The sequence below is a fragment of the Phyllobates terribilis genome, unplaced genomic scaffold (genome assembly GCF_046119375.1).
Source record: "Phyllobates terribilis strain yellow unplaced genomic scaffold, ASM4611937v1 Scaffold_11__3_contigs__length_659146591, whole genome shotgun sequence".
NCBI classification, from domain to species: Eukaryota; Metazoa; Chordata; class Amphibia; order Anura; family Dendrobatidae; genus Phyllobates; species Phyllobates terribilis.
Genome location: NW_027362771.1, coordinates 122996265 through 123011190, shown reverse-complemented (window position 1 = coordinate 123011190; position 14926 = coordinate 122996265). Strand labels below are relative to the sequence as shown.

The window sequence follows — 14926 nt, the reverse complement described above, 5'->3', positions numbered from 1 at the left end:
GTGCACGTAGTGAATCTCACAGTTCCAACTTGCCAACCGTGGGACCGTCAAGTGTTCAGCACTCAAACCGTAACAGAACCACAGTATCTGCTGGTAACATCAATTTCGCGGAATCATTTCACCACTTTTTTAGCCCAACCTTTGCAAGGCCACAGGAGACAAGAAGTCTGACACATAGTCAACGCCTAGAGACGATGGTACAGGAGTATCTCCAAGTAAACATTGAAGCCACGACTGTGTCACTGGACCCTTGCTCTTTTTGGGCTTCCAATCTGGATAAATGGCCGGAGCTAGCCACTTACGCCTTGGAGATCTTGTCATGCTCCGCAGCCAGCGTTCTGTCTGAACGTGTGTTCAGCGCTGCTGGTGGTGTGCTGACAGATAAGCGCACGCGGCTCTCCACTGATAATGTAGACAGACTCACGTTCATAAAGATGAACAAATCATGGATCCGAAACGACTTTTCTACCCCTGTGTCATCCTGGGGAGAGTAAAAGCTTGATGATTGGTTAAAATCACCCTACCAACCGTTTTAAGCTTTCAAATTACTAATCATGTTTATCTGTATCTTGACTGGAAAATAATTTGGGCTTTGTAGCAGTGTGCAGCACTGATCCTATTAGGCCATCTATACTAAAGCTTCACCAGATTTAAAATTAAAAATAATTTTTAGCTGCATCTAGCCCGGAAAATAATTTTGGGGCTCCGAGATGCGCAAGGCACATAAGTGCCTTCTTGCTGCACTACCTGCAGCATGACCCTCATATTGTCAGAATTCGAAGTAATCATGACTACTGGGTTGCCACACTCTTAGATCCCCCAAACTTTTCGATCAACCTTTTCATTTTAATAAAGACCAAAAAAATGGTCATTTTTGAAATTATAAGCATTAGCAGGTTGTTAGAAACTGAAATCAAACAGTTTTCAACTCAAAACTTTATTCTAGGTGATGTTACATTTTCACATAGGACCCCTTGTTCGAAAGGAGCTTCTGAACTCTCTCGTCCATTGAATTTGTCAGGTTTTGGATGGTTTCTGCTTCAATTGTTTTGCATGAGGACAGAATACCCTCCCAGAGCTGTTGCTTAGATGTGAACTGCCTCCCGCCATCATAGACACTCCTTTTAATGATGCTCCAAAGGTTCTGAATGGGGTAGAGGTCAGGGGAGCATGGGGGTCACACCATAAGTTTGTCCCCTTTTATGCCCATATCAGCCAGAGATGCAGATGTTTTATGTGCAGCATGAGATGGTGCATTATCATGCAGAAAAATGATCTTGCTGTGAAATACACGGTTCTTCTTCTTGAACCATGGCAGGAAGTGCTGCTTGAGAAAATCCACATACATTATGGAGTTCATCTTTAGCGCCTTCAGGGATCCTAAAGGGGCCGACAATCTCTCTCCCCATAATTCCAGCCCAAAACATTACTCCACCTCCTCCTTGTTGGCGCTGTAGCCGTGTTTGCGTGGGGTGTCCATCAACCAGCCATCCTCCACTCCATCCATCTGGACCATCGAGCGCTGCATGGCACTCATCCGTGAACAAAACAGTTTTGAAATCAGTCTTCATGTAATGTTTGGCCCACTGGAGCTGTTTCTGCTTGTGTGAAGTGGATAGAGGAGGTCGACAGGATGGCGCATGCACAGCTGCAAACCTCTGAAGGACCCTGCATCTTGTTGTTCGGAGGACGTTGGAGGCACAAGCAGCTTCAAAAACTTGTCTGCTGCTATGACAAGGCTTTTTTGCCGCTGCTCTTTCAACCTGACGTAATTGCCTGTAGGAAAGAGTCCTCAATTTGCCCTTATCAGCACGCACACGTGTGTACTGTGAATCAGCTACATACTTCTTGATTGCCAAGACACTTCATCCTGATCATCGCACAATGTTGATTGTAGTCATGCCTTGACCTAAACACTCCACAATTTGTTGCTTCTCAGCAGCCGACACATCCTTTTTCTTTCCCATTTTGGCAGAAAATGTAGGCTGCTTAATAATGTGAGAGAGCCTTCTTAAGTAGTCTTGCCTTTCATTGGACACACCTGCCAAACTAATTAGCACAGGTGTCTGCAATTGCTTACAGTGATATAAAGAGCCCTGACACACATCACCATCAATGAGTTTAACTGACAAACAAACAAATTCTTCCCTTATCACTCCTAAACACTTTTTGCATAATAATTTGGAACGCAGTGTACATGTGCTTTTCCACAAAACACCAGTGGTTCACGTAGTGAATCTTACAGTTCTAACTTGCCAACCGTGGTCTGTATGGAGTTGTTCAATAAAGGGCCCAAAATTAAGATAACATAGATGGGAGAGGTCTCTATGAATAGGAATTCCTAAGTATTTGATACCCTGTGAGGGCCAGGCAAAGGGAAAGTTGGACTGGATGGAATCCTATATGGATTTGGGGAGGGAGACATCGAGGGCCTCAGACTTCGCTGCATTGATTTTAAAATTTTACCATGTAACAAAGTGATCTATTTCAGCCATAACAGCATGGATGGATATATGTGATTGAGTGATATATACTAGGACATCATCAGCAAATAGAGAGCACTTGTACTCGGTGCCTCCCACCTCAATCCACCTAATATTGGGGTTATGGCGAATTGATGAGAGCAGGTGCTCCGTCACTAGGATGTATAAGAGAGGGGACAGAGGACATCACTGCCTTGTCCCATTGGTGATTGTGAAAGGTGATGAAAATGTTCTGACGCACCCCCTGGGCCTTGGGACACCCGGAGCCGGACCCTTTTTGGTGGATGCTGGTGGTTGTAGTCTTCGTGGCGGCGACCCGGTTCCGTGGCTCAGGGCGGTCAAACCAGTGGCGGAACTATTTATGTGGTTTTGATGTTTAAATGTCCGACTACGCCACCCGTGGATTGCGGTCAGAGTGAACCGCCGCTACAGGGCAGACCGCTGAGGCTGGTGTTGTGGGTGCAGCAGAGCGTAGCATAACTCCCCACGGGAGGAGTATAGCCTCAGGGCAGTGTATGCGGAGGATGGGGGTGATGGTGCAGGGCAGCAGCAGTAACGACACGGAGTCAGTGATGCAGTTCAGGGCCTTTACTCACAGTTCTTATTATCCAGACCACGTCTGCAGGTAACAGCTGCCCACGTCGTACTGTGCTCACCAGGTGAGGGGCTCAGACAACTCCCAGATAACTTTGGAGCACTTCACAGGACCCCCTTTGTGTGTCCTTTGTCTGGCCTTTCTTACCAACACTTCTGTCCAGCTGCCTCGGGCCTCCTCTTGGTAAACTTGGCGCCAGTTTCCCTGACCCTATGTGGTGCCTTCCTAGCGGGTGTAGCGAGGGGCTGCGCCACATAAAATGTCAGAGCCTCCGGTTTCTAGCTGAGGGTCGTTTCCTGCCTCCACTAGTTCGGGGACCGGTCTCCCCCTTTGGCCTGGCCCCTCCACGCAGGTGGATTCGGGCGTGCGGTGGCGACTCGCCCGTCCGCACCCCTGGGATCCCTTCATTCCTCGTTCCTGGAGCCTTCTCCGCTCCTCTTCCTTCCTTCTCCCTCTTCCAGGCCTGGGCCTCTGTTACTAGGCCCGCCTCCGGAGCAGAGCTCATGCAGAGCCCCTGCTCCCTGCCACTTCTGCTCAGACTTCTCTGCACTGAACTAAGATGGTGCCCACCTTTTATACTCCCTTCTCAATGCACCCAGGAACTGCTTCCTCCCTGCTCCTGCACTACAGGGTTCCCCTTCCTCAGTGTTCCCTCCCCCCACTCCAGCCAGGGACAGGGACTGTCGTGCCCATCTCAGGGGCATATTGGTCGCCCTGCCCCATGGCAATGTGGTGTAATGCATGCAGGTGTCGGGTCCTGATCCACACTCCATCCTTACCTGAGAGTGAGATATCACACCTCTGGGTGAGGTGCAATACGTCTGTAGCAACCGAGCCCTCAGGGTGCTACAGTTCCATTTATCTTCAGCCTAGGTGACGTATTGCGATACAGGGCCGTGATTTTGGCTATAAAAGGGTCCCCTAGACCCCTACCCCAAGCTTTTTAAGAGAATCATATATGGCGTGCCAGGAGACTCTATGGAATGCTTTCTCAGCATCCAACGAGAGTATCTAATTACAAATTTTTAACTGCATCTAGCCCAGGAAATACTTTGTGCCTAGTAGCAGTGTCTGCTAGTCAGCGGATTATCCCGGCTGTTAAGCAAGCTGCACCACCTGTAGTTTAGACACTTAATTTTTTCAAAGGAAATGCTTCGGGACCATGGGATACTTAGTGAAGAGCATCAGGAGGCACCCCAAGGCATAGGGGCTGGGACTGGCAGTAGGATGCCTTGCGGTGGACAGCCGAGCTCGATCCTTATAAAAGCTTTTTAACTGCAGCAGCTTTAGTGGACGCTACTGGAGCTGGAATTACTGCGGCTGCTGGCATGAGACTTGCCCTCCAATAGATCCTTGTAAATGGATTTAAAGTGTATTCATTCAAATTAGAGAGACAATTTAAATTAAAAAGCTTAGAGCTGCCTCCACCACAGGGGGGCTCGCTCGACCCACCAGCGGACAGGCACCGGTATTGGGAGAGGGGGGCTGGCCGTCAGGGTTCACCGCGGCTCTGGCACAAACCCGGCGACACGGAGGTGGCACGGGCAGGAGCGGACTGGCCGTGTCGGCTTCTCACTTTTTGGATTTTAGAAGGGCATGACATGCCTATATCTGTGTCTCCCCCTCCTTTTACTCCTCCACCTCTTTTATTTTCGCATGACTATATGTACTTGTCACTTTTCCATGTGTTAGTTATGTCTTCTGAGCAGTTTGTCAGCTTTTGGACACCTTTGAAGGTGTTTTCTATGTGTTTCTATGTGTTTTTGTTTGCCTGCCATTGGTTTTAACGGTGTTCGAAGGTGTTCGACGAACGGGTTCGACGAACAGTTCGGCGAACACACGGGTGTTCGACGAACCGAACCGAACTCGAACACTACGGGGGTGGCTCAACACTAGTTACTAGTTTTGCTATAAGTGCTTAAAGATAATGCCCCTAAATAACACTACATATATTTTCTGCCAGTTTCATATTGTTTAATGCCTTTCTGCTTTACTTACTGTGCCCTGGCATCAGCTTTCTTGTCATAAAGATCACTTCCTCTTCAAAATCCTCTGCTCCTTTCTGACTACATTTCCCGTCAGCCCTTGTGCTGGGCTACAAGCCAGCAGTTACTATACCACCTATAACTTTGCCTAAACCTCTCCCACTCTTCCCCCAGCTTCACACATTGCTTATCACTATGTCCTATACAGGACACTGCAGGGAGTAAAAGTACTGTACAAAGCACCATTACACCAGCCTTGACAAGAAAGATTATCCCCTACCCCCCTCACTGACATGGATAATGATATGGATGTATGTATGAATGAATGAATGGGATGAATGAGATGGATCAATGGATTAATGGATGCATGGGTAGGTGAGTGAGGATAGATCTGAATGTATTCATATTATAAAGGGAATACAGCAGGGTCTATATACATTACACAGCAGGGTGTCCACATTTGTATATACTCTGCTGTATATATACAAATACAAGGAAAAGCTGGGTCTGCAGCAGTAGCATTTACAGAAATCGAGTGAGCTCTGCTGAATTCAGCCCCGCCCACGCATGCAGGAAAGCCCCACCCACCAGTTGTCAGAACAAAGAATCTGACATCACAGGAAATCAGAAGATTCTCTGCCAGAGAGTATGTGACCAGAAGAGCAGCTCAAGTTACAGAAAGATTTGGCAAAACAAAGTACTTAGTGAAGTGCTTATCTATAGAAGTTAGTTGAAGGAAGGGAAAATGTAAAGTAGTGGCCAACTCCTTTAAGTCCCATTCAGACATTTGCCTAACACAATCCATGTATTGACTGCAATGGTCTGCCTGGCCGCATTTCTCTTGACCCAAACTTGACCCAAAATTTTATGTCAGAAGACTCCTAGTGAGTCCGTGCATCAAGGTCCATATATGGACTGTGTTATGTGGACATCTTAGGCCACTTTCTGATATCTATAAATTGACTATTGCTACAGTAACAGCCACTAATTTATAGTTGTTATCTTCCATGTGGAGATGCTGCTGGATCAGTAAAAACAAGACTCTGGATATAGTTGTGCCTGGCATATGCACATCTCTACGAGAGGTTCTGCTTACTACTTATCTCCTTTATAATCAGCCTTTACACTATGGATTCCATATGGTTATTTGTCAAGTATAAAAAGGTATATTATTGTTGCTAACAGTGGTTACTGATAGGATTACCTTTAAAATGCAAATAGCAGCCAAAGTAAGGCGTACTCCAGAGGGTGGATTCTGCATGGTTTTCAGTAGAGTAATATCGCTGGCTTTTAATGTATCCAGTGCTGCAATAGCAGCATTTAATGCAGGGATTGCAATGCTTAACTTCTGCTCACATTCTTCCTACAAAAAGGAAACCATTAATTAAATCAACAAGTGCAAAGAACATAAGAGAGTAACAATATTTATAGCAGCCAAGAGATATTTTGCACAAAGCATAAAACTGTAACTGAGGGACAAGCAAAGCGGATGCCTCACATAAAATGTTACAAAAAGGCGCTGTATGCAGGTTTGATGGTTACTTGAACAACCCACAGTCTTTGTAGGTCACTCTGAAGGTCTTCGTCAGCTCCAGAAGTGGTGTCTGCTACTTTTGGAAGTCCAGTGCTGCTGTAGTCAGTAATTGGTTGCAATGGTAAGGTGACTAGAAAAGCGCATCATCAGATGTTTCAACCAATAGCTAAGAAAAGTGAAATAATTTACTGTCAGACAACCTGTAGCACCAGCGTCCCTGCATGCTGCCCATTTACCGTGACAGGCACACCGACTCACTCACATCCATGATCCCGTACTCCTTCCTTTTTCTACTGCTCCTGCCCAGGGTCTGCTTATGGACACTGTGCTTAGGGCGCGAGTGGTCCCGCCCTCTTAAAGGGACAGCACACGCCATCCTAAGGTGTCCCCAGCCAATGGCTGGGAGATGCTTATTATTTAAGGCACCTCCACTTGATGGGAGGTGCTTGAGCAATGTGTTAGTTTTGCTCACATCCCAGTATACCTGTCCTGTATATCCATACCTGCCATGCCTGCCTGTGTTACAGCTATATCTTCCAGCTCATCTGCCTGCTTGTATATCAGCCGTGTCCACAAGCACCTGCCTGTCTGTATACCAGCCGTGTCCGCCAGCACCAGCCTGCCTGTATTTCAGATGTGCCTGCTAACACCTGCCTGCCTGTATACTAACCGTGTCCACCAGTACCAGCCTGTCAGTGAATCAGAAATGCCAGTCATTATACCTACTGTCTGCCTGCACTTGCCAAGTCTACCCTTTCCTGGCTGTTCCAGCTTCCTGTCTCATGGGGGTCTTCTGTCGGGCTTCCGAGGTCAATATTGGTGTAACACCTGGTCTTGCCCCCCCGGGCTCTCCTCGGATCACGGTACCATCAGTTGGCGTGCATATGATGTCAGTTTTGGTGTGTTACTTAGTCACGCATCTCCAAGCTCTCCTTGGGTCATGCCACAGTGGTTCCACCACCCAGTCTGTTACACAATTCTTTTAACACACCTTAGGAGAGAAACTCAGGTTGTTTAAAGTCCATTTTACTCTCTCTGGACCTTGTTTTATGATACCTATCTTATTTTCTGTACCTTAATGTTACACAGAAATGTTACTGGTATTACTTTCTAATCATCTGAGAGACACATGGGCACCAACCAGCTCTTATAACCTCTCTTTCAGCTAGTCTAAGGTCATACTGCATCCTTTCGTATCTCTCTTTTACTCATACAAAGGGGCTTCACTATTTGCTTCACTTATTACTTATTTGATACACTTACTTTAAAATAGGCATGTCTATAGAGATACTGAAGCTTGTTAACGCCAGTCAATACCGTTACTGTGATACACAGTAGCAACCAAAGCTAACTAACAAACAAGGTTTTCTCATTACTAGTTCTCTCCAAGTGCCCCTAGCCATAGAGGAATAAGAAATGTAACCTTCTCTTTAAAAAAAATGGAAACTGTCCATACCCCGCAAACCAGCTCATTATATGAAAACCATAGTGCATCCTAGCAAAGCTTAAGATAAACAGTAATAACAGTCATAAAAAGAAAAAGGAAATCATTGAAACTAAAAAACTTTATTAAATCAATTAAATCAAAAGTGGATTTACTAAATTAACATATTGCCCAAGAGCCACATGCACCAAGATCTGGACACGTCTATAAAACTTTCCCTATGATCAGCCTTGTTTTATGTTATTCCTTTGAGTAGAATAAAAACTTTATATCAGAGTTTGCAATGTTGTCTATGTGTCTACGTAACTGGGTTGTGATATTAAGAGAGGGTTACTCTACAAGGTCAAGTCCATACATAAATGGCATACACCTACTGCTTGCTATTGGGGAAATATATTGTTTACCTCTGAAGCAGAGTGGACTGTGTCTGAGGACCATTAAAGCTGTAAAATATGTAACTTTTGACTTAACTAAGAATTCAGTAGATTTTACCTTTGGCTTAATGATGAACTCATACTACATTGTATTTATTCCGAAGTTCAACCATTAACACAAAGTTTTGTTGTACATATCGAGCAGAATCATAGTGTCAATAAGAAAGAACTTTTTAATATTGAACAGCCTATTCATTGATTGGAAAAGAAAGGTTTAACTTTATAGATTGAAGCAGTTCAGTCATAAATTAAAGTTGCTACATGGAGCCACTTTATCATCTAAATAATCATAGTACTACACATAAAGGTAATTTTAACTATTAATTCACTATGACTCCTGTTTCATATTAAAAACTTGTTTATAACTATAATTCTCAATTATTCTTCACTTAACTTTAGGGTGTTTGAAACATAAGATAATATAGAAAGCCTTTCCCTTTAATATCATTCCATATAAATATTCCATTCTTTAGTGAACATGAACAGTCTTCCACAACAGAATTTCTGTATAGCAAAAAAGTCTGTCTTTACTGATAAAAGTCACTTTGTACAGTAAAATGGTTCCTTTGGGCTACATCCGTGTGCTTGCTCAGTGATTTACAGGTTGCTTGTACTGCAGATCTTCTCATTTCTCAAAGCCTGAGGTGAATGTCCCATTTATAGTGAGCAGCTACTGAGAGAATGAAAAGTGACTCCACTGTAAATACTATATAGCAGAGGGGGAACATGGAAGGATTAAAGAACTGGCGTGTTAGAAACCCATTGATGACAGAATTCATATTGCAAACAGTAAAATGAGTCTCCAGTGCTGTGCCTCTAAAGGCAATTGTTAGGCTTTTTGTTGAAAAAGGAATAAGAGAATCCTTATGGACGTTCATATGAGAATTAATTTTGAAGAATAAATGATTGTTCTCTATTGTCATTTATTTTAAGCGATAAATGATCCTCTACAGTGTCTTGCCACAGGAATATAAATATAAATGGAAATGTGAAAGCACTTCATTAATCAACTGGAACCATATTGTTCAGTTCCCTTCAATATGTTATATATATATGGTGGAAGGGTTTATGCTACAGGAGCAATCGAGAGAGGCTATATACATACAGTTTTATATAAATATAAATATACACTGCTCAAAAATATAAAGGGAACACTTAAACAACAGAATATAACTCCAAGTAAATCAAACTTCTGTGAAATCAAACTGTCCACTTAGGAAGCAACACTGATTGACAATCAATTTCACATGCTGTTGTGCAAATGGAATAGACAATAGATGGAAATTATTGGCAATTATCAAGACACCCTCAATAAAGGAGTGGTTCTGCAGGTGGGGACCACAGACCACATCTCAGTACCAATGCTTTCTGGCTGATGTTTTGGTCACTTTTGAATCTTGGTTGTGCTTTCACACTCGTGATAGCATGAGACGGACTCTACAACCCACAGAAGTTGCTCAGGTAGTGCAGCTCATCCAGGATGGCACATCAATGCAAGCTGTGGCAAGAAGGTTTGCTGTGTCTGTCAGAGTAGTGTTCAGAGGCTGGAGGTGCTACCAGGAGACAGGCCAGTACACCAGGAGATGTGGAGGGGGCCGTAGGAGGGGAACAACCCAGCAGCAGGACCGCTACCTTCGCCTTTGTGCAAGGAGGAACAGAAGGAGCGCTGCCAGAGCCCTGCAAAATGACCTCCATCAGGCCACAAATGTGCATGCGTCAGCACAAAAGGTTAGAAACCGACTCCATGAGGGTGGTATGAGGGCCCGACGTCCACAGATGGGGGTTGGGCTCACAGCCCAACACCGTGCAGGACGCTTGGCATTTGCCACAGAACATCAGGATTGGCAAAGTCGCCACTGAAAGCAGGTTCACACTGAGCTCATGTGACAGACGTGACAGAGTCTAGAGACGCCGTGGAGAGCGTTCTGCTGCCTGCAACATCCTTCAGCATGACCGATTTGGTAGTGGGTCAGTAATGGTGTGGGGTGGCATTTCTTTGGAGGGCCGCACAGCCCTCCATGTGCTCGCCAGAGGTAGCCTGACTGCCAAGATGAGATCCTCAGACCCCTTTTGAGACCATATGCTGGTGCGGTTGGCCCTGGGTTCCTCCTAATGCAGGACAATGCCAGACCTCATGTGGCTGGAGTGTGTCAGCAGTTCCTGCAAGATGAAGGCATTGCAGCTATGGACTGGCCCACCTGTTCCCCAGACCTGAATCCGATTGAGCACATCTGGGACATCATGTCTAGCTCCATCCACCAATGTCTCGTTGCACCACAGACTGTACAGGAGTTGGCAGATGCTTTAGTCCAGGTCTGGGAGCAGACCCCACAGGAGATCATCCGCAACCTCATCAGGAACATGCCCAGGCGTTGCATGGAGGTCATACAGGCACGTGGAGGCCACACTCAATACTGAGCCTCATTTTGACTTGTTTTAAGGACATTACATCAAAGTTGGATCAGAATGTAGTGTGTTTTTCCAATTTAATTTTGGGGGTGGCTCCAAATCCAGGCCTCCATTGGTTAATAAATTAAATTTCCATTGATGATTTTTGTGTGATTTTGTTGTCAGCACATTCAACTTTGAACAGAACAAAGTATTCAATGAGAATGTTTAATTCATTCAGATCTAGATAGATAAATGTAGAAAGATAGAAATATAGATGGATAAGCAAAAAAGGGAAAGCAGCACTTCAAAATAGATACAGTAGATGATATTTAATCGCTCGTCATGTTTCGGTCCATATTTGAACCTTTCTCAATTACATATGGACTGAAATGTTGCCATGATGGGTGATTAAATATTACCTTTTGGATCTATTTTTGAGTGCTGCTTCCTTTTTTTTCTTATCTGGAGGATTGGCCATTGAAGTCCTGCACCCATATACTACTTTACTGGTGCTGCTCCTAATTTTTCCAGATAGATAGATAGATAGATAGATAGATAGATAGATAGATAGATAGATATTGAGAACCTATCTCAGAACTGAAACGTTGCTAAGCCCCAATGGGCTGTTAAATCACAGTTTTTCGAATTCTTTAAATGGAGTTCTGCTTTTGTTTCTTTGGAGCTATCTGGAGGATTGGTAATTGCCAGGGAGATTTGCACCCATGTTAACCTTTTACTGCTTGCTTGTGCTGCTTCTTTTTTTCTTTTTCTAGATAGATAGACATATGAATAGTGGATATCAGAAGTTTATACACCCCTGTTAGAATGTCAGGTTTTTGTCATGTACTAAAAATCATACCAATAACAATCATTTCATAATTTTTTCCACCAATAGTCTGTATAATTCAGCTGAAAAATAAACTGAAATCTTTTTGGGTGGAGAAAGGAAAATAAAGAAATAAAATAATAAATATAATATGGTTGCATAAATATACACACTTTAAACTAATACTTTGTTAAAGTACACTCTGAATTTATGACAGCACTCATTCTTTTTAGGTAGGAGTCTATCAGCATGTCACATCTAGAACTAGCAACCTTTACATACTCTTCCTTGCAGTAGCATGCAAATCTGTTAGAGTATGTGCCCACGATGCAGATTTGAAGCAGAAATTTCCTGAGTGTTTTTTTGTCTCCTTGCCACAGAAAATGCATGCAGATTTTTGACGCATTTTTACATGTGTTTTTTGAAGTGTTTATGAGCATCAATGAATGATTTTTGGAGCTATAAAGTTGGTGGGACATTGTTTAAGCCCTTGGATTACCATTGAACTGGGGTGAGTATATTGGTTAATTTAAATGATTAAAGAATGGGTGTGTTGTATTTTAAATAAATTGTTTACTTGAGAAGGTCTGATTGACACCTTGTCATCACCAAACAAAAGAGCTGGGTGTCAGCTGCTCCCATTCACCCAATCTTCATTAGCATTTCTATTCTCGTAATTTATGCCACTGCTGTGAGCTGTTTTTTTTAGCCTGGGATTGTGCCACTAGGCAAACATTTTCCCTGGCCATAATTAACATCTCCAGCTGGATTCTTAGCCATTACATCCCCATTTCAGCACTCAGCAGCGCTTTGGATGCAAGGTATTTATGTTGCATGCAAAACGTGGTGTTCTAATGCCGTACTTTTGTTGTTGGCACATATGAATCCACTGCATATAATGACACTTGTCATTATATGGTGAGATAATTTTTTTTCTATTTCCAGTCTGCAATGTTTATTTCCATATTGCATTGTGTATTCAGTTCAAGAATAAAAATTTGATGAAAGGTTCTCTTTAAAATGTACTTTGTTTTTTGAAACAACCCATTTAAACTTATTTAGTATTGAAAAGAAACAAATAAGGGGAGACATGATTAACTTGCACAATTACGTAAATAGCCCATACAAAAGAAATAGTCAAAAGAGGTTTCATGTAAAATCCTCTTGAGAAAAACAGTATCAATCTCCAAAGGAGTCAAGGCTTCTTTGCCATAAGTATTAATCTGTGGAACAGTCTACTGCAGAAGCTGGTAAAAATTGGAACTATCGATGGATTTAATAAGGGTTGAGATGCCATATTAAAAGAAAACAATTACTTATGTGTACTCGTATGTATATAATTTTTGTTCTGAATTTTGATCCAATCGCTCAACACTCAGGATGTCACGCACAGTGTAGGAAAGACAAAGTGCAACACAAAGGGATAAGGGGAAGGGAGCTCAGGGGAAAAGGGGAACTAGGGAAGGGGGAGTGGAGACCTCCTAGGTTGATCTAATATCACCCAGTCTCTCCTACCATCCTTATATTGATTCCTCACCAATCGCCGAACAGGAAACCTAAGCCCTGTATCTCCCTAGAGCTTGACCCTGGATAGGGAAGGGGGAAATGAGCACTGGCCAGTCCCCATTAACAACTAAAGACAACAAGGGAGACAAACACAGGGGGAAGCTACTTAGCTTGAGCCGACTTCAGAGAGATTACACCAAACGTCCTCCAAGCACCAGAGAGGAAGTAAGCAGACTGCAATACCTCCAAGCCTTCACAAGGGAACATGTGAATATCACCGGCGGCTCCCTGCTGCAAACTGAAAGTATTTAAACACCCAGGCCAGAGTGTCAATCAGAGAAGGAGGGAGGTAGCCGCTGGGTCCTAAAGTAAGACAGATTTAAGAAAGTGTCTGCAATGCCAAAGAGATCTTGTGCAGCCAACTGCAGAGCGACTGTCTGTCACATCTGACACACCCGTGACACAGGATCAGGAGGGATACAATTTCTCCTTAGGGCAGACTAGATCATGTATTATGGATGTCCTTTCCAGTCCCTCAGTTGAACTTGATGGATATGTGTCTTTTGTCAACAGTAACTGTGTAATCTCATTTCTTGTGACCTGTTTGTAATGTTAGTGTCAGAACTCATAAGACAATGACACAGGTGACAAGCTTGCATATTTTTGCCAAAATATATAATACCTCCTGATAGGATACGTCATCAATATCAGTTTGTAGGAGGTCCAATTAGCTGATTTAAGGGTCATCAGTATTTTCTTTAAGTGCTGTGGTCCCTTCATTGTATACTAAACAAAGCTTTGTGCATTTTGTAGTGTCAGTGCCTTCCAGTGCTTTCTGGTGAATGGCATGAGTTGGAATGTGGTAGATATAGGATATTTTGACTTTAGAAAGCATTTGATAAACTATCTCATACTATACTTATTGAAAAAATTACCAAGTATGAGATTAACAAGGCTACAGTCGAGTAGATTAAAAACTGGCTCAGTGATCGCACTCAAAGAGTGGTAATAAATTGTTGCACATCCAATTGTAAGAGTGTTTCAAGTGGGATACCACAAAGCTGGCTCTGTCCTGGCTCCAGTGTTGTTCAACATTTTTATAAATGATCTAGATAAGGAAACTTAAGGTAAACATATAAAATTTGCAGACGATGCAAAGCTAGGAGGAATAGTTAACAGTAGAGAAGACAGAGAAAGGATTCAGAAGGATCTAGATAAGCTTGAACAATGGGCAGCGACAAATAGAATGGTATTTAACAGGGAGAAATGCAAAATTCTACATCTGGGGAACAAAAATTTAAATTACATCGGCAGAATGGGAGGAATAGAACTAAGCAACAGCACATGTGAAAACGACTTGGGTATAATAATAGATCACAGACTGCAGATGAGTCAACAGTGTGATGCAGCAGCAAATTGGCAAACACGGTTCTAGGATGTATTAAGAGAAGCATAAAGTCTAGATCACGTGAAGTAATATTCCCCCTCTACTCCTCCTTGGTCAGATGTCATCTGAAATACTGTGTCCAGTTCTGGGCACCACATTTTAAAAAATAAATTTAAAAACTGGAGCAAGTTAAGAGAAGAGCTACCATGATGATGAGTGGATTGGAAAGTATGTCCTACGAGGAACGGTTAAAGGATCTGAGAATCTTTAGCTTGCAAAAAGGAAGGCTGAGTAGACTCAACAGCTGTCTAAAAATATCTGAAGTGATGTCACAGTATAGA

At 43.2% G+C, this 14926-nt stretch overlaps 1 protein-coding gene across 1 annotated transcript in view; it reads right to left on the bottom strand.

Annotated features, from left to right (window-relative positions):
- The window catches only part of LOC141165727 (dynein axonemal heavy chain 3-like), a 2796342-nt gene that overhangs the window by 649954 nt on the left and 2131462 nt on the right, over window positions 1-14926 (bottom strand). Inside the window, exon 55 of the mRNA XM_073651577.1 lies at window positions 6268-6426. Coding sequence (XP_073507678.1) covers window positions 6268-6426 — 159 coding nt within the window. The remainder of the gene's footprint in view (window positions 1-6267; window positions 6427-14926) is intronic.